The sequence below is a fragment of the Colletotrichum tamarilloi genome, assembly GCF_030869305.1.
Source record: "Colletotrichum tamarilloi strain Tom-12 chromosome Unknown Scaffold_50.1, whole genome shotgun sequence".
NCBI lineage: Eukaryota > Fungi > Ascomycota > Sordariomycetes > Glomerellales > Glomerellaceae > Colletotrichum > Colletotrichum tamarilloi.
In genome coordinates, this window is record NW_026849433.1 from 143,610 (window position 1) to 165,301 (window position 21,692).

The 21,692-nt window shown below is 52.9% G+C and overlaps 9 protein-coding genes across 9 annotated transcripts; 4 read left to right on the forward strand and 5 right to left on the reverse strand.

Annotated features, from left to right (window-relative positions):
- Positions 1–367: 367 nt before the first annotated feature.
- CTAM01_10622 (uncharacterized protein) lies at positions 368–4,775 on the forward strand (the record flags this gene model as incomplete). The annotated part of the gene is made up of 4 exons (XM_060526637.1): positions 368–441; positions 654–853; positions 949–4,677; positions 4,732–4,775. The coding sequence occupies 4 exons, from the start codon at positions 368–370 to the stop codon at positions 4,773–4,775; spliced, it is 4,047 nt and encodes a 1,348-aa protein (XP_060378732.1).
- A 1,453-nt stretch (positions 4,776–6,228) lies between these two features.
- CTAM01_10623 (uncharacterized protein) lies at positions 6,229–6,732 on the reverse strand (the record flags this gene model as incomplete). Its single annotated transcript, XM_060526638.1, has 1 exon — positions 6,229–6,732. The coding sequence occupies one exon, from the start codon at positions 6,730–6,732 to the stop codon at positions 6,229–6,231; it is 504 nt and encodes a 167-aa protein (XP_060378733.1).
- A 119-nt stretch (positions 6,733–6,851) lies between these two features.
- On the reverse strand, positions 6,852–8,299 carry CTAM01_10624 (AT hook domain-containing protein family protein; the record flags this gene model as incomplete). Its single annotated transcript, XM_060526639.1, has 2 exons — positions 6,852–7,078; positions 7,762–8,299. 2 exons carry the CDS (start codon positions 8,297–8,299, stop codon positions 6,852–6,854), a joined length of 765 nt encoding a protein of 254 aa, XP_060378734.1.
- A 592-nt stretch (positions 8,300–8,891) lies between these two features.
- Positions 8,892–10,776, reverse strand: CTAM01_10625 (uncharacterized protein; the record flags this gene model as incomplete). Its single annotated transcript, XM_060526640.1, has 3 exons — positions 8,892–10,024; positions 10,079–10,684; positions 10,743–10,776. 3 exons carry the CDS (start codon positions 10,774–10,776, stop codon positions 8,892–8,894), a joined length of 1,773 nt encoding a protein of 590 aa, XP_060378735.1.
- A 193-nt stretch (positions 10,777–10,969) lies between these two features.
- CTAM01_10626 (uncharacterized protein) lies at positions 10,970–11,251 on the forward strand (the record flags this gene model as incomplete). Its single annotated transcript, XM_060526641.1, has 1 exon — positions 10,970–11,251. One exon carries the CDS (start codon positions 10,970–10,972, stop codon positions 11,249–11,251), a length of 282 nt encoding a protein of 93 aa, XP_060378736.1.
- A 2,036-nt stretch (positions 11,252–13,287) lies between these two features.
- CTAM01_10627 (uncharacterized protein) lies at positions 13,288–14,847 on the forward strand (the record flags this gene model as incomplete). Its single annotated transcript, XM_060526642.1, has 6 exons — positions 13,288–13,425; positions 13,485–13,612; positions 13,668–13,770; positions 13,825–13,963; positions 14,013–14,221; positions 14,281–14,847. 6 exons carry the CDS (start codon positions 13,288–13,290, stop codon positions 14,845–14,847), a joined length of 1,284 nt encoding a protein of 427 aa, XP_060378737.1.
- Positions 14,848–15,413: 566 nt separating this feature from the next.
- On the reverse strand, positions 15,414–16,246 carry CTAM01_10628 (uncharacterized protein; the record flags this gene model as incomplete). The annotated part of the gene is made up of 2 exons (XM_060526643.1): positions 15,414–15,737; positions 15,812–16,246. The coding sequence occupies 2 exons, from the start codon at positions 16,244–16,246 to the stop codon at positions 15,414–15,416; spliced, it is 759 nt and encodes a 252-aa protein (XP_060378738.1).
- A 1,261-nt stretch (positions 16,247–17,507) lies between these two features.
- Positions 17,508–17,855, forward strand: CTAM01_10629 (uncharacterized protein; the record flags this gene model as incomplete). The annotated part of the gene is made up of 1 exon (XM_060526644.1): positions 17,508–17,855. The coding sequence occupies one exon, from the start codon at positions 17,508–17,510 to the stop codon at positions 17,853–17,855; it is 348 nt and encodes a 115-aa protein (XP_060378739.1).
- A 392-nt stretch (positions 17,856–18,247) lies between these two features.
- CTAM01_10630 (sodium/hydrogen antiporter) lies at positions 18,248–21,246 on the reverse strand (the record flags this gene model as incomplete). Its single annotated transcript, XM_060526645.1, has 2 exons — positions 18,248–19,063; positions 19,117–21,246. 2 exons carry the CDS (start codon positions 21,244–21,246, stop codon positions 18,248–18,250), a joined length of 2,946 nt encoding a protein of 981 aa, XP_060378740.1.
- Positions 21,247–21,692: the final 446 nt, after the last annotated feature.

Genomic DNA, 21,692 nt, shown 5'->3' on the forward strand with positions numbered 1-21,692 from the left:
CCGCCTTTGCCGCTGCTGCTGTCGCCGCTGCACTCTTCAGCCTTACCCCTGAAAATCGCAATCGCCATCGGTCTGGCCTGCGCATACTAAGCGACGAAAAACCCCCCTTCCGAACCACTTTTTGGTTATCCGTCTGAATCCACCCGATTTCGCTCTGCGGCCCCCCGGATACCAGCCTCGCCAGCAGCTACCTCCGTACAGTTCCGTACAGCTCCGTACAGCTCCCGGCTCCCCGTCGCAGTCGCAGTAGCAGTCGTAGTCGCAGTCGCCGCGCGCTCGCTCTCCACGCCCGCCGACCACCAGCACTGACGTGGACAACGACGACGAAGACCGCAAACCCTCGTAGCTCGCCAAGTCGACAGGGAGGATGTCGCTCAATGGCCTGGACGACCCCAAGGTCAAGGAGGCCCATGAGGCTGCCGTCGCTGAACCAGGAGGATGGTATGAATCCCTCCCTTTTATCCCCACTGCGAAAGACCGAAACATCTTCTTCTCCGTGCCCGTCACCGCTTGCCAGCTCGAAGTAGCTCGCCGGCTGTACACCGCTTCCCTTATATCTCAATATGCAAATTTCCCTTGTCTCTTTGCTGGCCTTTGAGGCGCTGCTAGATTCACGTAGGCTGACCGACGTCATGAACCATTGCGTAATATAGGTTTCTCCTCAAGTATGCCAGTCGCGATGACGTTGAACTATTGGGTCGCGGGAATGGTGGCATTGTAGAGATCCGGAACAACATCGCTCAATTCGAAAATGACAACGAAGACCACTCGCCCTTATTTGGCTTTCTGAGGTACCGACGCCGGAACGTAATCATCAAATATCTTCCCGAAGATTGTTCTCGACTTGTCCAAGGTGGGTTTGTCTCTAGGCTGTGGCGCACTATTGTGGTCTTTCCCCCATTCCAGAGGGAGATGAAGCTGACTGGGCCTTCTGTCTGTCAATCGTAGCGCGAGTCACTGTCCACTTCAATGCCGTATGCGAGCGGTTTGCGCCGTACAATACCGATTTCTCGATAGCTTCCGCGAAGGAGCTCAAGGACACCAAGCTGTCTGCCGCCTGCTCCTTGCACGCTGCATCTGGATCAACCTCGTCCTCGACCAGCTCTTTGAGACGGAGACGGTTGATGGAGATTGCGGAAGAGGAAGAAGAAGAACAGAGAGCAAGCAAGCGGAAGTCCACCGGTGATAATCTGGTTGAAGACGCGACAGAGGATTTGACAGAAACCCCGAAATCGCCCATTGACGGTCCGCCCGTGACGTTGAACGCCGACCTTGCCAATTCGCCAGAAGAGAGCAAGTTTTCTACATCATTGGAGCCGCCCGAATTTGTTGGCGCCAGACCACCTTCACCTTCGAAATCAGTAGACGAAGGACGTCGCATGTCATCGCAGTCCCTGCGACCCGAGCTTTATTCTTCGTCATCTTATACCTACGGCAAACCCAGAGTCAAACTTGCCCCACGACCATCTCTCGACGTTGCCGGCCGTGCTCGCACCGGAACTGCTGCTGTGGGGGCTGCTTTCCGACCAATTTCGCAGATGCCCTCTGGCTTCAAGCTATTTTCCAAGGGTTCCAAAAAGGGAAAGTCCAAGGAAAATACTCTGGATCCTGCCGAACCAGCCCACCCCGACGAAACAACCGAAATCTCCTTGGCCGCCACTTCAATACCCCTACCCGACGGGGATCCCATTTCCCAGGTTGATGAACCCGTTAGGCCACACACGAGCTCAGGACGACCCACAACGAGCTCGGGCGCTTCAATTAAATCCGCGATGCCGTCCTTCACCACCCTTTCCGCCAAACAGGTCATGACGCCTGAAAAGGCGCGTCTAATGAAGGCCATGCAACTGAGGGAGAAGAAGAAGAAAATGAACCAACAATCCGCCTTCGCCCCTGTTATCGATGCCCCTGCTGAGGAGGTCGCCTCGGAAAAGGCTCAGCCTGTCGAACACATTGAGGAGATAACCGAGGAGACCCTAGCTGCCGAAGCAGATGACGACGACGAACGTAAGAGACGACTTTCGGTCTCCAAGGCAGATTCAGGCATTGTCGTTGACACATCGTCAGTGTCTGTCCACACCGACGTGGCCTCTGAGTTCACTCAGAGTGACTCTCATCCTGCATCGCCAATCATAGCATCTTCCGAACCCGACCAGTCGACGAAGGCGTCATCACTTTCCGAATCCACCGAAGAGACAGTAAAGGAGCTCGAGGAAGAGAATCTTGATGCTGATATGGATATGGTTGAGGCACACGAGCAAGTCGAGCGGGAGGCGGAGGTTGAGCAAGCTCATGTTATTGAAGAGGCTACGGCCCCTGAATCGAACGAGCCCAAGGCCGATACCAGTGAGAAACAGGACGATACCGAGCCGGTGGTTGAATCCACCCCCACGATTCAAGACGTAGTCACCGACCCCCCCGAAACCAACCCAGTCGATGTTCCCGCACCCAAGGAAGCTCTACCTGCCGACGAGAACTCGATCGAGGACAAGGAGGAAACCCCCGCTGTCATACCACAAGGACTTGATGTCGAGCAAGCGGAAACCACTGGACTCGCCCAGCCCATAGAACCACAACTTGAGACTGAGAAGGTAGCAGTCGAGGCTCAACAACCCAAATCGCCCACCTTTAGCTTACCAATCTCCAAGTTTTCCACGAGCCCAACTCAGCCAAAGGCTCCCGTCGAATCGACGAAGCCGACTCCGCTGGATGTCAGCGACACCGTTTCTTTGCCGGCGGAAGTATCACCCAAATCGCCGCTATCTCCTCGCTCGCCTGGACTTGGAGTTCCTCGGTCCAAGTTCTCGACCCAGGATCTCAGGTCGGCTGCAGCTGTCGAAGTTCCCACCATCGTGTCGCCTGAAGAACAGGCACCCACAGAGCCACTGCCCACTGCTGAAGAGGAAAACGACAGTGTTGCTGAGGAGACTCCGGTAGCCGCGGAGGCGTCCAAGCGAAGATCGCTCGTTGAACCGATCCGGACCGATCTGGAAGTACTCGAGAAGCGCGCAAACGACAACATCTCTGACGATGAGGACTTGTTAGATGAGCTGCATTCTGCTACAGTTGAGCAAGCACAGCATATAACTGTATCCAAATCGCCCATTACCCCAGTGTTTCCCAGCCCGACGATTCAGAACGCTAGCAGGCCGACGTCGCGCGGAGTTGTTCGCACCATTTCGAACCCAGTGCGGGGGCTCACGGCTGCAGATGTGGCTCAAGCCCAAAGCCAGAGATCAATCTCATCCGGCGCAGCCTTTCTGCACAAGATTACGCAGCAACAGGGCAACAATCACTTGAAGCCAAACCAGCCTAACAAGATTGGATCTAGCATCTCCCAACGTATCAAGGCTCTGGAAAAGCTGTCTGCCCATGCACCCGGTGTTGTCGAAGCGGACACAAGTAGTCTGAAGGCTCCGAGGCCATCCTCAGCATTCTTCGCCGTTAAGAGGGGAAGCGTCCGGGATCCGCCATCTCGTTCCCCTTCGGTTGTCGACAGGACGAGGCCTTCGACACGTGGCGCCAGTCCTGTCCCCCCTATTATGACCGAGTCTGTAGAGTCATCTCCGGAGACTGCAGGCCGGGGTAGATCGGGGTCCATGGCAAACAGGCTCTCAATGTTTGAGATGCCTGGCAGCAATCCGCCCAGGGGCCGCCCAGAATCCATCTCCGTTACGGCGCGAATCATTCGCGACCCCAGCCAGGCTGGTAAGGCGCCGGAGCCGCCCAAAAACCCCTCCGAGTTCGAACGACTCGATCTTAAGGTGTCGCCTTTAGTTGTCGATCATCAGAAGGCTGAGCTCCCGCTCCCGCCAGCCAATCTGGCCACAGTGGAGCCCTCCAAGGAGACTATCCAAGAGCGAAGACTGTCAAAGGAGAAGCGCCGCTCTCAGTCCATTGACCCAAAGGAGGATGTCGAAGAAGCTCCGAGGCGCTCGTCTCTCAGCATCATGAAGGACTTCATCAAGGACCGCCGCAAGTCACTCACTTCTCCCTCCACAGAGGCGTTGACCGCTCCTCTCCCCATGTCTCCTGGCTCAAAGTCTCCCTCAAGACCCCCTTCTACTCACGCGAATTCTGGTGGTCACAGCCGCCGTCTATCGATCAGCAGTCGTCGATCTTCCATTAGCAAGGAGAACGACTTGAGCGGTGCCATGTCTCCGTCCATGTTTACTGAGGGCAGCGGCTCTGGCGACGATAGCAAATCCACTGCTAGCGACAAGAAGAAGGGTCGCGCGGGTCGATTCATGCGTCGCCTCTCGTCATCCCTGAGCAGTGCTGGGCGTGGTAAGACCATGACCCCGACTGCCATCTCTCCTACAGTTCAGGAGGAGGACGCATCAGAGGTGGCCCGCCTCCAGCAGCCTACCATCGAAGCTTTCATGGGAGATGTCAATGTCCAATTTCCAGACAACTTGCTATGGAAGCGTCGCAGCATGTGCCTGGACTCCCAAGGGTTCTTGATCTTGAGCGCCGTCGCCGCTGGCAACGCCGCCAAGAACAAGCAGCCTACAGGTGCCGGTGTCAAGAGATACCATCTCTCGGACTTCCGGGTGCCCTACATCCCCGACATGGAAATTCAGGAGCTGCCTAACAGCATTTGCCTTGACTTGGTCGAAGGCTCCGGCTTGCAGGTTGCGTGCGAAGATCGCGCCGGCCAGATGAATGTGCTGCACAGTAAGTCAAGGCATGGTCGCCAGATTTTCCACATTCATGCTAATAGATATTTAGTTCTTCGAGACGCGCATCAAAGCCACAGTTCCTTCGGGCAGTAAACACAATGGCGATACCTACCTACATTACTTTATCAAACCTTGGGACATACTTTTGCCCACCCTTTTCTATTATACCCCAAACTCTTTTTGACTCTTCTCAAGTACCCATTACCAACACGCCAACCGCCTTTCCTTTTTGTCAACATACCTTCTTACCATCGACCTCAACTCGCTCGCATGGTTCATTGCCTGCCTTCACAGCTCCAACATAACAACATACACCCAATACCAAGCGAGAGCAATAAGCGTCCGAAACGGAAGTAACTCATTCGCTACCCATTTCACACGTACTCTCACGCCTTCTATTATCAACAGGCAATAATTTCATGGCCAAACGCCATTTACACACACACACTTGTGATTTCCTAATTTTTGCACTTCGCTTCAGTCAGGAAATGATACCACCCCTCAACCGGGGATTGTTCAGTTTGGAGACGCGTCATTTTTGGAGGAAGGGCCGGCGTGTGCTTGAAAGAGAACCCACTCAACGACCGGCCCCGGAGAGACGGAAGAGAAAAAGTCGAAGAAGAGGATCGCTTTTCTTTTGCAGGATCCAATCTTTGAGTCGGCTGGCGCGTTTGACGCCTACTGTGTGTAGGAAAACTTCTGGACTGTACATACTACCCACCATCTCGGCGAAGAACAGCTGGAAGGTTTTATCTTGAGATAGACTTGGCCGGTTCTCTGCGGAGGCGTCAAAATGAGATGCAGATATCTGACTTCACCCTGGTGCTCCTTCTTCGTTATAGTTTGACAGTGAGAGGTGTGGTGTTTCGGTCTTGTTTTGACAACACTCAGTTTCAAGGTAGGCCAAATGAACGAGTGCCTTGGGCTTGCATCGGCTGGCTAACCTTGTGGCACAGAAAGGGGACACGACAGAGTTGAAAACTAGTCAAAGTCACAAGCAGGGTACAAATTGATCAATGCAAGAACGGGTCTTTTGGAGGTCGTAACTATCGCTCGGAATGCCAATGGTCCACTCATCTCGCTCGCAAGTCTCAGTAATGGGCATGCTTCCAGATCTCCAACGATCCCCAGTCATATCAGGAACCTGTCTGCCCCTATTCTCTCCTTCCACACTCTATCAGATAGGATGTGGCAGCAGCCTGGCTCGTCGCCAATTGTATCGTTTCCAGCCTATGCGCGTATGCTTTTAACCAAGCGCACCCAGCATCGCTCTGTCCTCCTAGTCAGATACCCTCCAGTTTCCGCGTCGCGGAATACAACTTTGTATGCCTCTTGTTCGTGTTCGTTTCAGAAGGAGCGGTGACTACCTATGCTCGATGTTAGTCAAGCTTTTTTTGGTCTCATCGTGAGATTGGCGAGAAGGAAGGAAGAAGAAGGAACGGCTGTCTTACCAAATTTGATTTTTTTTCCCGCAAGTGCTGGACGTTTAGAACAGGATTCGAAACGGTCACTCGTGAAGTTTGACCAGGAGGGATTTGAGCATTGCTTAGTTGTTATTATTGGCCGTACGGTTCGCACGAGCCTGCTGACGCGCCATCTGGCGACGCATGTTGCGGTTCTGAGGGGGGAGGCCAGTCGTCATGGCAGGCTCCTGCTGGTATCCGACACGAACGACATGGCCGTCGCGGCCGCGAAGCTCTCCGACGACGCGATCAATTGCCTCCTGCGCCTCGCGGCGCTGGGCCTCGGCGCGCTCCTCGCGACCCATGAAGAACATTCTGACGCGGCGGCGGATGAAGGGGATCCAGCCACCGCGGGGGCCGTACTCGCCGCGGAGGAGGCGACCTGTCCAGACACTGATGTCGAGGAAGTCGTCGGTGAGGTGGTCGGTGTACCAAAGGCAAGGGATCCAGCAGCAGCACATGGCGGAGATGAGGATTCCCAGGGGGATGGAGAGAGCGAGGGCCTTGGCGATGTTCAACAGCCAGTTGCCCGATGTGGAGAGGACCCAAGCGCGGAGAGCTTCGACTTCCTCGGTGGTGGTAGGCATTGCTGCGGTTGCGATGGATGTTGTTGACGATGAGAAGAGGCTTGTTGGAGTTGAGCTTGTAGTCGTTGTGGGAGTGTTGAAGGAGGGAAGGTAAGGGCCTTCGCCCTGCCAGAGGTTAGTCATCGTTGGAGCAGAGGGTGGGAGGCGGACGGGCAGCCGGTAATTCGAGCAGTGGAAGGCGGGAGGAACTTGAGGTTGAACTTTGAAATCGTGAGAATCGTGAGAATCGTGAGAATCGTGAGAATCGTGAGCGTAGAGACGGTGCTGCCCGATGGTATCGAAGTTATCAATGGGAAGCGCAGGCGTGGGTACCGTACATTGAATGCGTTGGAACCAAGGGTATTGTCTAGAGATATATGTCAGAGAATCGGTGTGATTAACTAGGACGACTAGCACAACAACTCACAGCTTTTGATGAGAAGAACTCTGATTCTTTGAGCAAACACAGGAGGAGAGGGATTCGATTATTGGTGTTTAAGCAGAGTATTCGAGAGTATTCGAATGGATTATATGGGTTTGTTGAAGCTAGAAGCCTCGCATGCAATCGATGGACGGATGTGAGCGTGTGGGTGGGTTTTGGTGACCATGAAAAGAACAACATCTGGGTGGAAGGGTATAAAGGCTCGAGGTTTTTTGGGTACTCAACTGTGAGGAAAGGATATGTCTGTGATGGAAGAAAACAGCCTTCAGATGACGAAGGAGTCAACAATGGAAGAACCGGAAAAGGGAGGCAGGTACGCTATAATGTAAAGAGGCAAGAACGACCTTCCTACCTTTGCCCTCATGTTGTATTGCGTATCTACGAAGAATAGAGCACCCAGCTGATGTACGATATATCTGTGTAGAAGTATACACCATACCCCATGAGAAGAGAAGCACCTACATGGCCAGAAGACTTGGTACCCAAAGATCACAAATAACGCTTAGTCTCCCCCAGAAACCCGGATATAGCCTCCCAAGCAACCCCCCTCCGCATCCCCGTCTCATCATCCCATGATGAATGAAGCCCAACGAGCGCCCCCGTCTTACTATCGACCAGCGGTGCGCCGCTGTGACCCCAGTACGTCCAGCAAGAATGCATTAGCGCCCCGATCTCCGAATTATCCTGCGGGTCCTGGCCCTCGGCGCAGCCCCTGAACGTGCCGGTGCTGAGGTGGAGGACGTTGTAGTCCGTCTTTGTTCCCGGGACAGCCGCCTCGAAGTCCTCGCTGCCCGGGTGGCCGACGCAGATGAGTCGGGCCTTCAAGGCGGGCGGTGAGGGGGAGAGGGTCACAAAGGGGAAACTCCCTGAGTGCGGTGGTGATGATGATGATGATGTCGGTCCCGAAGGTGGCGGAGATTGTTGTGCTGAGGTGATTTTCAACAGGGCCAGGTCTCTCTTGTCATCCCATGCTAGTGCTTTGGCTTCGACTACTTGGCCTGAAGCAAAGAGAAGCCAGTGGCTTTTGGAATCGTCAAAATCGTCAACGGTCTCGGCGATGCAGTGGGAGCAAGTGAGGAGAATGCCGTTGGGTGAGATACAGACTGCTGTGCCTGCTTCTTCCTGGGCAAAGACCAGAGTTGCCATGACTGATGAGGCTAGTCCTTTTCTTTCCATGTCTTCTGGGATATCAAGTGGTGTGTCTCTTAGTAATTGACGCTTCTTTAAGAGCAGCTGAATGCTTTTCTTCCCTAAGTCTTTGAGTTTGAGGCCGGCGTGGAGGACTTCTGGAAGAATATGCAGGCCTTCCACCGACAAGCCTGTCGTACTGTATTCAGGTTCCATGATGATAGAGTTAAGATTGTTGTTTGTAGTTTGGGATAGTCTCGAAGAGGCGGCCGCTGCTTCGTCCAATCTCGCTGTTTGTCTCGTCCTCCTGGTTGAGACTGCGGGTCTCCGTGTTTCCTCCATTATCACAATGCCGGGGAGGGGGTTCAGTAATGATATGAATCAACTGTAAAGAATCACCGGAGGATAACACCGAGTCGATGCTGAAGTATTAATTTGATAAGGCATTGGGCCGCAGGATTTGGACATTTCGAGGGCGGTGAGGCTGCTGCCTAATTTTACCGTGATTGGCTAGCCTCAACGGCACTTAGATCCGGAAGTGAAGTCAAAGTAGATATCAAACATTATTGGTTTGTTTTGCGGATCGAGAGCGTGGGTGGTTGGTATTTTATTAGCCATCAACCTGCTTCTCTGTCCATTCGCTAATAAGATTCTTGTAGTCCTCTGGGCCGTATGGTTCAGATGCCTCAGCAATCACGCCATTCTTCCTGTATACCTTTAACCCCAGATCGCCCACCAGCTGGTCGATATACGGCACAGCATCAAAAACAAAGTCTGGGAACTTGTCCCCGTGCCCGGCAGGGTACCTCCATTTGCAGAACCGACTGTGAAGCGCAGTCTCGTACCGCAGCTTTTCCATCGTCTCAGCACTTATTATGGCCTCGGTCACTGAGGGCATCTGGTCATGGAAGTAGGCGTCGATCCATAGTGATTGCACGTGGGAGATCATCGCCACGGTGAAATTCATCAACACGCCCGCGAACGCAATGTCGCGGTGCGCCAGCAGCTTGGCCGATGGCGGTACCATGAAGCGATGGAGCACGTACGGCGTGAGGGGTGTATACGGGTTGACGGCCTCTTTTGTCGAGATGCCTTCATCCTCGACGAGTGCCTTAAGCTTCTTGTTCTGAACAGGCTGATCCTTGAGACGCGGCCATTTCTCGAAAATTTCCTTGTCGATAGTTTCAATCATCTCGGCGGGCGGGAAACTTTCTGCAGAAGGCTTGTGCGGGAGACCGAGCTCCTTGTCGATGCCTTCGGGCAGAAATTTTATAGGCTGGAATTGCTTCCACCCGGTTGCGCAACAAAGAACGTCTGATGCCAGGGAAGAGCCGTCGGAAAGGTGGACGGTGCCTGGCGATAGCCTCACCAGGTCGGCAATATGCACCTTTACTGTCCCGTTGCGGATGAGATCGAAGAAATCCGTCTCGTAGTTCAGAATAGAGAAGCTGGAAGCCGTAAACATGGCCTCGCTCCACGGTTTCAGCTTCTTCAGCTCCGGGTCCGAATCAAACCTGTTCAGGGTAATGACATCGTTGCCGAGGACGCTCCAGAAGTTATTGGTGATGCCGCGGCCGATCGCCGTGCCGTGATAAAAGTTCCTCGTCTTGACGTATCCATCGGCGTCGCCCCAAGAACAGGGACTGAACCATGTAAGGGCGCGTGTATGAACGAGCTTTTCTAGCCACTTCTTCAAGGGCGTGACATATGGGGGAGCCATCCATACTGGACCATGTCCGGATTCTACATTCTATTAGCATTGGTTGTAATGATTTTGCGGTGGTCATCTCGAGATACCTCTAATCACCCAATTCACCTTGATGCCCTTGATCGCGTAGGCGTATACGAGATCCCACGCTGATTTGGTACCACCAAATACCGTCACGGATTTTGCTGATTCCAGAGTGTCTGCATGCTGAAGAAAGTCTTTGCTGTGGAAAATAGGGGCACCAAACGTCTCTTGGCCTTTGAAATCGGGGAGGAAGGCTTCTGAAGTGAGACCAGTTGCAACAACTAGCTTCTTTGCGAGGACCTGAACCTCGCCACCGTCCTCGCCGTTCACAAGAGTCAGGACCCAGCCGCCGCTCTCTTGATGCTCCGCCGAGAGAAGCTGATGCTTGAAGCGGATCTTGTCAAATATGCCAAAGGTCTCGGCGTACTTTAACAGATAGTCATGCAGCACTTGGCCGGGAATGTGATCTCCGGGCAAGATCCCGAAGGTCTCCGGATCCATGGGGAAGTCGGGGTACTCGTAGGTTCCGAGCATGTTGTTGCTCTTCAGCCCCGGGTAGAGACGGTGCTCGGCCCATACTCCGCCGGCGGTCGAGGCTTGCTCAAAGAGTGCCAGCGAGTGTTGGGGATGGAGCTGGTGGTGAGTCTTGGCCGCCGCTAGACCGAACCATCCTGTAGACTCGGCTTCAGATTGTGACCTTCGTTGGTGGTTTAGGGGGATGTTACTCACCAGCTCCGATAACGACGAAGTCGAGAGTCTCCATTGTGTAGAGCGGGATCGGTTCCGAGCCCCCGAGGTCGATGCTTCTGAGACAATTGGACAAATATTTTTTCGAGGCGTTTATTTCGAGGCGAAGATCCCACCAGTGCGGGAAAAGGGTTGGGCATGCCTTCCTCGCATTCTGAATTGCGAATAAGCACTAGAATTCTGTCAGAACCCCTGGCCTGCAGACGAACATGGGAATATTGGGTCTTTCTTGGCCAGCTGCATTAATGATTGATTTGGCGTTGGTTGGTCTTCTGGCATCTGCATCCTTCGTGGATTTGGGTTCCATACCCGAATGGCCAACATTGAGTGCTGATTCGTCAATGGTCGGGAATTCTGCATGCCCCCCTTGCTGTTTCCATCTCCCACGGCATTTATCAATTCTTCAAGAAGTTGTCCATCAATTTGCCGGCCGGCGACTTGCAGTGGAGCAGCATTGTCCGAGTATGAGCATCCTGCTAGCCGAAAAATAGCGGCACAAATAGTGATCAAGGCTCAAAGAATCCCGTACCTATGAAGGATCTGGATGGGAACTGCGCTCAGGCGGAGTCAAGGATGCCCTGACGTCTAGACCCAGCCGGAGGCGTTCCCCGGATGACAAGTTACTGTTAGTACAAAGATAAAGACCCACTGAACTAGATGGGATGGCAGCAGGGCCGTTGACTCGTGGTGGACTCATGGCGGAGGAGGACTGCCTGTCACGTCTAATTCGCCGGTTGCGCAACACTGACAATTTGACAAGGAGGCTGTTTATGGCAGATCGAACTGCGTCGGTTTGGGAGGTTTATGGTCATGACCAGCATAGAGGTGAGTAAGGATGCTTTTTGACTGCAAGACGATGAAGTTTGCTGAAGCCAGATGCTCGTGCCGAAACAATGTTTCTCCAGGATGAACCCCTTGGGGTACCGTCGCGGCGGTACGTAGTTTAACAACCTCAAGACGGTTTAAACCTATGGGACGGTAAAGTGCAACAAGTCATCCATTTTCGGGATACAAGCACGACCACTAAGCATCTCTGTCCGACTGTCGCTGTTCTATTGGAGACTTCTTCAACGCAGGTACCACTCGTCATTCTGAAGATATCCACAGTCGTTGACACGGCTCGCAAGGGTCCTATCCCCGGCGCCGCGCTTTCTGACCCCATGTGTTGGCCCACGGCCATGTAACCCTCGCGAGTCAAGGCCGTGCCCCTGGCCCATAACACTTCTGGCCAACGACAGACTAACAATTCGACAGGGCTGCTAGTTGATGTTCGGAACTTCCGTAATATCAGATATGGTGTAAATGGTCACTCTTCTGGAACACAAGACTCATGTCAAGATATCTAGCAAAAGATCACGAAAATATGACCAGTATTTAGGCCTGGAAAAGGGAAAGGGGTAAATTAACTGAGATGTCACAGACAAGTTAAAGCCTGGTTCTAAGGCGATGGTCGCGCAGGATAGCTCCAGCGCTGAAGCATAAGCATGGATGTGCTTTCAAGAGGGTCGTGTTTGCCTTGCCATCACGCTGAGCTAATGATCTGCCGACATTGTCTACGTGCATTAGCATTGGGATTGGTCGTATTGGGCATCATTATGGTGGCAAAGGCCGACGCTTGACCATATCGGTAGTCTGGACCTTCGACGAGCCGCATCGATGTCGGCCAGAAGTCTGTTAGCTTTCGATCAAATGCCATCAAGATAACATATCCGTATCCGTAGAAGGGGGTGCTTCACCAAGCAAGCGGCGTGCGGGACTTGCAACCGCCGTTAGTGCTTTCTCCTGAACATAGCGGCGAGCCCATTTCGGCAACTTATCGTAATATGGAATAGTCCACATGCTGTCTCAGCCTCTCTGCCTGACAGCTGGTTGATTACCTATGCACTCCGTACAATTATGTATCCGTACAGCAGACAATTGACCGGCGCAAAATCTACTCTAAAATTGGCCGGGGATTCCAAGTCGCTGGCCCGGGCTTCTTATCGTCCGAACTCCTCGCGCTTGTTCGTCTCAATCATCACCTTCATCATCATCACCGGTTCCGTCAGCCGTGTGCAACCAAACCACCCACTAGCTATTCGCACGTACTTTGGGTTTGCTAGGGCATGTAGTTTGTGTTTCAGCGAGGGGAACGGATATGCACGTAAGCGCACCCTTTCCCAGCACTTCCCACGAGCCGCCCATGCCGCTTGTGTCCAAGTCAAAGTCTCCGCGGTGACGGGGGAATGCGACATAAGTATCGACATGCGTACGCCTCCCATCCAATTCCGGGACCCCGGTACCTTGCCCTTGCTGGGTTCATTCTGTAGTAGCTGCGATCTGCATAGCTGAAAGGCAGGGCCCTCGACGACCTATTCCCCAAAAGTCTTATCTGGGTTTCACTGCTATATACCTTGCCTGCTCTACGGAGTACTCCACCTGGCATTACTCTTGAAGACGACTTTTCCCCTTCTTCTCTACTCCATGCTATTAGACTCGTCGACTTCCTGCACCACGCGGGGTATCCGGTTGACATGATCCCAACGACATGTCCGAATTCTCGACAGAAGCTTTCGCGCTTCTTGGCGTAGCCATCGCCGTCATCTTCTTGAGGACCTATGCGCGAATTGCCGCTGTTGGCTTCAAGCGTCTGCAGGCAGATGACTATCTCATGCTATTTATCATTGTAAGTCTCTCGATAGCTGTTGACCGGTATGAGTACGAGATACTGACTGGAATGCATAGTTCACGTACTCCGCCGAGACTGCTTTGGCGTACAGCGTCGGAGCGCATTGGAAGGGACTCGCCAACAATGGCATGACGGATGAGGAGCGGAGAACTTTGGACCCAAACAGCGAAGAATATTCGACAAGGTAGGCGATGAAAAGTGCTATGTTTTGAGGCAATGGTCTAATATCATACTCGCAGGGTCAACGGATCGAAGACACAAATCGCGGGATGGATTACTTACAGCTGTCTCGTCCTCTGGCCTGCAAAGGCTGCAATGTGCACGTTTTACCTGCGCCTAACAGTATGGAGCCCGTAAGAAATCAATCATGCGCTTTCAAGCTGACGAGTCGCTCAGGAGGGATTGCATAACTTTCGCAAGCGGATCATCGCGGGTTTCGTTCTGATCGCGATAACATGGCTGGCAGTATTGTTTTCCATCACCTTCAGCTGCTTTCCGATAAGCAAAAATTGGCAAATCTACCCAGACCCTGGCAGTAAGTACCGCATAACTCTCTCATATGTCAATGACTAAAGGGCAGCCAGACTTTTGCCAGCCGGCCATTTCAAAAGTCAACATCATCGTCACCGTCTGTCTCAATGTCATCACGGATTTCTACCTGCTAAGCATACCGATACCGATGCTGTGGAGCGCCAGGCTACCCCTGAGACAGAAGCTCGGCCTCATTGTCCTGTTCTCGGGAGGTATCTTTGTAACTATGGCTGGTATCCTACGCTGCGTGCTCATCATCACGGTAGGCCAATCCTCATGTGATACATACGGGACTCGATGGCTGACTTGTGCGCATCGTAGAACCCTGTCACAGGAGCGCAGCAGGCAGGTTCGTGGGCCGTCCGCGAGACCTTCGTCGCAATTGTCACCACCAACATCCCGATGATCTTCCCCCTACTTCGACGCTGGCTTACACCCATCTTCGGCTCCATATCGAGTACCCTATCACGAGGTGGCACCAACAACAAGTACGACAAGCCTAACCGTTCCGACCTACCGGCGCCCGGGAGCATCATGCTTGGAAGTGTGACTGAGGGCAGCAGTAATAAGAAGAAGAACCGGCCGCCATACACGCAGTATCCGATTACAGAGTTTACGATGTCCGGGAGCGAGGAGCACCTGAATAAGTCGCCACCTTTGCCGGGAGGCATCAGCAAGAATGTGGAGATACATATCAAGGAATCGAAAAGGGCTAGTGAGAAAGATACATCGAGTACAGACAGCAATATCGAAGGCCGAGACGCATACTTTACGGTCGAGGTGAATGGAGTTGAGAGGCCAAAAGCAACGAGGAGTAAGAGCTATCGAGAAAGCATGCGATCTACGTTCTCAGCGGGCGGTAACAGGAAAGACGACGGCATTGTATAATATGCCTTAATATGGAATTAATCACATGATATCACCGCCGCATTTTTATAGTGATCATTCAAACGATTCAAACGCCAATAGTATGGAAGTGTTTGGTAAAAGGCGAAATGACTTGGGGTCGGCCACCCCTTTCGCTGAGCATTGCGTTGCTAATGATTGACAACGCCCTCGTGCACTGACTTGCCATAGGTTGAATATACCGGCGAGAGAGACTGGACAAGGGATCGTGACTTGAAGAGTTGAGAAAGTATGACTTTTGGCTCTTCTCTCCAAACGCAGTAGAAAACTTGCTTCACCTCCCTATCCAACATCATCCTCCTGGACTACAATCAACTCAAGTTCCTTCAATCCCTATACCATTTTTTTCTGCAGTTTAAAATAACTAGCATCGATCGCACCGTATCGGATCCATTCCACGATCTCAAACCCAGCAGTGGTTTTCGCGACAAAACGCACAAAACCTCCTCGCATCAACCACCACCACCCCGCCATTCCGATCTAACAGGTTCCTACAGAAACACTCCCCGCAACGACACCGCTGAGGCTGCCACGGGGTATCACACGTATCAACCCGCGAGGCCTGTAAAGCGGGAGGGGTCAGTATCCTGGCCCGAAGGTGCGGGTTGCTTGCCTGACGACTGAGGCGGAACGGCAAGGCGGGTAGATGAGCGTGTACTGAGGGCGGAGGTGGCGATGGAGACGGAGCCTGTTGTCGGCGCAGGGGTGGCGTCGGGGGTCGAGCTGTTGCGCTGCGGTCGTTCATGTCCTCTGAAGATGAGGATAGGAATGGAGAGGTGAGGGGGGATGATCCGGGTGTTGAGCGGACGTAGTCGGGGATGTGGTTCCGGGGGTGGCGGTGGCGATGGAGTTCCGGGGTTATGGAGTCGTCGCTGAAGGAAGGGGATTGTGATGTGAATGTTTCGGATGCGGGGGTCGGTAGGGACGTCCAGGACGACCCACTTACCCACTGGGTTTCGGGGAAGACTGGCGAGGGCTGCTCGTCGTTCTCGATGCTTGGGATGATATCAAATGACGTCTCTGTTGGTTCTTCTCTCTCGGGGCGTAGTCTGGACCTATGGGCGTCTCTCCATGGAGAAGGTAGATAATGGGCTGGGAGACGAGCGCGTTGTGTGGTCTCCCAGTACGAGGGGCCGGGAGGCCAGTGGATGTATGACTGCGTGCTGTGACTGTGCTCGTCATCGCTGTTGTCTCTGTCATATCTTGGCGCTGCGTAGCCCAGGTAATCGCATCGAGGATCTTCGAACGTCTCTTGTTTCTCATAGTGGGAGTTTGAAGGATGAGGTATGTTGCCAAAGAAGGGTGAGCCCTGCGACGGTGGAAATGGGCTGCGGGCCGGAGACGAGAGTTGAGGGTGACGGTTGCGGCGGTGGGTATACATCATGCCTCTGTTTGGCCGGTTTGACGGAGGCGTGTAGAGAATTCGGTCTCGTTCAGTATCTCGGGAATCAGTCAGAACTATAGTGCTTGATTTACGGAGGCATAACCATTAGGTAGGTAGGCTAAAGATCCTCTTTTGTATCATGATATCTCAGGAAATCAATAGCCAGTGATTCACAACAAAGTAGGACTCCCATGTGACAACGCGCTTTAACAAGCAAGACTTCGTAGTGATTAGGATATAACTACGGTATGCCAGAAGATTGATTCATCGTTTCGGTCGGGGGATCGGAAGTTTGGTTGTTGGTGTCACGTCAACCTGAGACTGCCTTGGTTTGCCGTATCGTCAGGCGTTAAGTATACTGTCAGAGACCCAGGTTTGAAGAGTGTTTGCATCCTACAGTTAGTCATCATGCTGCTATTGTTTGGGAGGAAAGCCCAGGGATCATCGCCAAGTTCATCGGCATCGAAGCAACCGGACATCCATTCCAAGCTTGTACCAGATGCTGGTGAAGTTGTGAGGTTTCAATTCGAGAAAGCATGTTAGCCAAGATGCAAGCGAAACTTATTCTTCTCTGTAGCATCGACCGTACAACCATCAGCTCCTACCCAAACGTTGTTCTTTGGCCTGATATGTTTCTTGATATCTGATGAGTGAGGCTCAGCATCATTGTACCGAACCCAACTATACATAGAGCTCGAATCAATTCGAAATGGATAGCTAAACCAACAGGACAGAGAACCCCGATGGAGGCGGTGAAGGTTTCTGTGCGGGGCTTCCTTCTTTGTAAAAATTCACCGAGGAGCACATCTCCCTGGCCTCACATTGCCCGCAAAGAGAAACTAAGAAAATCCCAACGAAGGTATAGATTATATAAGCTATAGACCGTTGCTCATTCTCGTTCGTTCATTACGTATTCGTTCCAATAACAATTCTCGATCATGAAAAGCAATCGAGTACTATAGACTGGCCTTTGTTCTCTTTCCTATTCTCTTTATTATTGTTCTTCCCAGGCTCCTTCCTATTCTCGTTCTCGTTCTTTTTCTTATTTGTTCGTAGCGTATTCGTTATAGTAGCAATTTATAACAATTCTTTAAAGTAGTAGACTACTATAGACCGATCCTCATTCTCGTTCCTCTGTTAAGTATTCGTCCCCACAGTAACTCAGGACAATCAAAAGCAAATCAACCCAACGAACTCACCCCTAGCTAGCACATCCTCTACCACCTCAATCTCTACACTTCCAGTGCCGAACGCCCCAATGGCCCCGATGAATCCTGACCCTGCTGACGACGAGAGCGACCCTGAGCTGTTCGTCATGCAGGACTTTGTGCCAGCACCGAACCTCACGAAACCACGGATTCAAATACTGAGAGCTTCCCCCTTCCCGTCCACCCCACCCCCGCCACGGAGCGACCGCCTCGGGCCCCACCAACCCCGCAACACCCCGGCTGCGCCTCCGCCCCACATCGGCAGACGACCACGGCCCCCCGAGACGAGGGAAATTTTCGGTCCTTACTCCGGGAACATGACGTCAGCGTCTACTCTTCGGATTTTGCGCTCTCGGGCTCTGGCCAAACGTCGGGCTGGGTTCATCGCAGTCTCGTAAGAAAAAATGCCATGGAGTTTCCGGCTGAAGTATCAGCCGATGTGTCCGCAATGTTGTGCGTTTGTCACCAAATACCGCTTCTATACCTATAAGCCCCACCTCGTCACCTGTAATCGCTTCTTGCTCATCATTTCCTTATCAAGCATACAATGTTCATCTAGAGATAAAATTGAAATCTACAGAAAGGCCATATTCATTCCCCTCAAGTATGTGCACAGAATAGACAATACAATTACCACAAACCTCGGCCGTTCAGTAAGACGTCTCTTTTGCTCGTTTCCGTCCGAGCATGTCAAGACCCATGCAGGTATCGCTGTCATGATGCATATAACCACACCCAATGCAATGCTATGCTGCTTTCACAGTCTATGCCGTCCTCATCACTCTCTCGTCTACTTGCGTCCTCTCGGCACCGTGCTCTCTGCAAATCGGATGCCTCTCCTCGTCGGGGGAACTCTCTCTCCACCTTCGTCATCTGAATCATCATCCTGATTTGAGCCGAGCGCAGCCTCCCTACGGCGTCTCTCAGCAGGCGTCTCTCCGCTGTCCAAATCCTCCTCGCTCTGGTTCGACAGAACCGCCAGTCTGCGCTTCTTCTCAGCAGCCGTCTCCTCGTCACCCTCGGCGTCTGCTTGTTGCGCGGGTGCCGGTGGCAAGGCTGGCGCCGTGTTCACCCGCTGAGGCGTGAAAGAGCCAGAACGTTTCTCGTTGGAATCGCTTCCAATCTTGATGGTCGGAATGTTGGCATGTCTGTCAGCCGGCGAAGGAATATCTCCCTTTGCAATTGACTTTACGCGCTGAGAAGCAGTGGACTGGTCCACAACCTGTCGCCGGGTCTTGTCGTCGAGCTTTTGAACTTCACGAATGAAGTCCTCCTTTGTCATGCGCTGGCCAACTCCACCAATCGTGAATCTGATGTGTCGGTCATCCTCCTTTTGACCTTCTGCAGCGTTCTTCGCGTTGCCGGCACCTCCGCCCAGGTATTTCTGCCATCCTGACTTTGCAGGTGTCTTCGCCGTGCCGTCGGCGCTTGACTCTCCGTTGTTTTCGTCTTCAGCCGCAGGCTTCTCCGATGCTTTTAGAAGACCTCCCATGCCAAGGTACTTAAGACTTTGCTGGGTAAGGCCTGTTCCAGGTTCCTTGGGAGCCTTTGACGATGGCAATTCGTAAGTCTTGATAACTTCTCCATCCTCATCTTCGACAATAATCTATGTACTTGTTAGTTTCTTTTCTCGTCCATCACCAATCTGGAGAAACTCACGGTATTGCCGAACTGGAAGGCTCGAGCTGGCTCATGCCGTCTATCGGCTTTGCTCTTCTCCTTGCGCTTCTCCACTTCTGACGTGTACACATCCCCGACCTTCTTTTTGAACGAATCCAGGGTCCAGTTGAACTTTTCACCTTGCTTTGAATGGGCAGCCGCAATAGCCGACATGTCGGTTTCGACTGGTACGCGATGATGAGCTTCAGCCTCCGCAACTGCCTCTGCTCTACTTTCAGAGCGCTCGACAGTCAGCACGTCTCCATCCTCATTCTCGACCACCAAGTTGTCTCCTTCCTCGTAGATGGAAATCTTGGGTGGCGTTTGCGTTCTGCTAGATCCCTCATCGGGGGATGGTGTGATCTCGTCGTCGTCCTTCTCCGGGTCTCTCGCGCGACCTCTTTCAGAGTCGCGCCTAGGGGTCGTAGTGCCTTCGGCGTCGGGTGATTGAGGGTCCTTCTCGTTGAGGAGCGGCTCGCGTTTAGTGGGGAAGATGGCGGATTGGGAAACAGGTCCGCCGGGCCCGATGCCATCGTCCCACTTGTTCTTCTTGCTGCTGCGTTTCCTTGAGGTTGATCGAGCGCGAGACTTCGTTCCGTCTTCGTCTTTTTGACGTCTCAAGAAAGCGCCAGGGAAGCCTACTGGGGGTAGAGTGCCGGGCGGGAACTCGGGCATCTTGAGCTCTTCTCCTTCGGTGTCGGACATGGTTCGGGCTTGCGATCGAGATTGCGACGAGATTCTCGGCAGGCGGTTCATCCAGGTAGGGCCGTCTTCGGGGGCGGTGGTGTAGGACATGGTGATTGTCAACGTGTTGATGCGCTTGCCGAGAGTAAACACGGCAACGGATGAGCCATGAACAATGATGGACGAAATGACTAGGAATGTCACGATGGGCCAGATGACCGCAACGAGTGTTCTGTGTTCGATATCTTCCGGCGGGGTGTCGGAAAGCGGCACGGGCGTCTCCCACTGCAACTCAGCGCGAGCTAGAATGGCGACGAAAATGGCACCGACGCCGATGGGACCAAAGTGACCAGCGAAAACTGCCTCACGCCAAGTTTTGATGTCCGGTATGAATGGCTTCAAGATAAGCATGGCGGGAATGCGTCGGAACAAGATGACGAAAATGGCGATTACAACCAAGCGCCAGGGGGTGATACCCTCAGCGACGTTGTTGTACTGTTCCCAGGGGATGATGGTTCCGAGGAAGACGAAATATGCCAAATTGATCAATAAATCGATGACGTTGGACACGTGAGATTCTTCCGTCTTTGAGGAGAACCAACCGTCGTTTGAGAAACCTACACCGGCAGCGAAGCCGACTAGTAGATCGTCCATACCGAGCAGACTACCAGCACCGGCACAGAACAAAGCGAGCACGAAGTAGAAGACCAGGAAACTCTCCCGATCAATCAGATCGCGCTCCTCTGCAAACTTGATGCCGTGACGTGCGATGTAGCCAACGAGGAAGCCGAAAATGGCGCCAAAGATGCACTCATAGAGAATCGTGTAGACAATCCAGTGAAATGTCGTTTTCCGGGCATCCATGTGCTCCTGGATCAGGTAGATTCCGAGGTAGACGAAAGGGAAGGCCATGCCGTCGTTGCAGCCGGACTCTGCCGACAAAAGATCTCGCAAATGCTTGGGAACTCGCTTGGCGAATTTGCCCTTACCGACGACGGAAGAGGCCAAGACAGGATCGGTAGCAGTGACACAGGCGGCAATGACCAAACTCTCAAGCCAAGATAACGGGTCAATGAGCCACCAGATGAAGAGACTGACAATGAGCCAGCCAAACATCATGACGGGGATCAGCAGAAGAGTGACGGATCTCCAGTGCTTCTCCATGTAGAACTTTGGCAATTCGACACCGACGGCGAAACATTGGACGACGAGAACAATGCGGGAGAATTCGATGGTAACCAAGTCGACATTTCCCCAACTTTTCGGGTCGATCAGATTGGCGGCGTGGGGGCCAAAGATAATACCACAGATGGTGGCAACGGTAGCTTCACCAATGTACATCTTCTCCTTGATGATAGAGGAGCACAGCATGAAAAGTGTGGTGAAGCCGCCCAAGATGATGTACACCAAGTGCGGCTTGGTGATTGAGAGGTGATCCCACGCCATGGTGGCGGAATTGGGAGGTTATCTCTATGTGTGGGTGTTTATTCGGTTGGCGTTGGTAGAATACTAGGAATTCGTCGCAAGCCGTGTTACTTGGGGTCGCTCAACCGCCGGCAGCAAAGGGAATGTAAGCTGGGCCTGGCGAAGGGCGCGAAACTCCCCAGTCAATGGATTGCGTCCCGAGAGCGAGGATGGCTCGATGCATTCGAGGAAAAAGTCGGCGTGCCAAGAGGCAGATGGGCCTAAGGTAAGGAAAGGATCGGGTGGTGTCGAATCGAGTCGAGTCGAGGAAAGTGAGAGAAGCGGATACAAAGTCTGGGAGCTATGAGGTCACCAAGCGGGTGTTGCCTCTTGGTGCGCGTTGATCGGCTTCTTGTGCGCCTCGTTCGGGATTGCGACTTCTGGGGGAAGATGTCGCGACAATGGACGTCCTGGAAACAATGTCGACG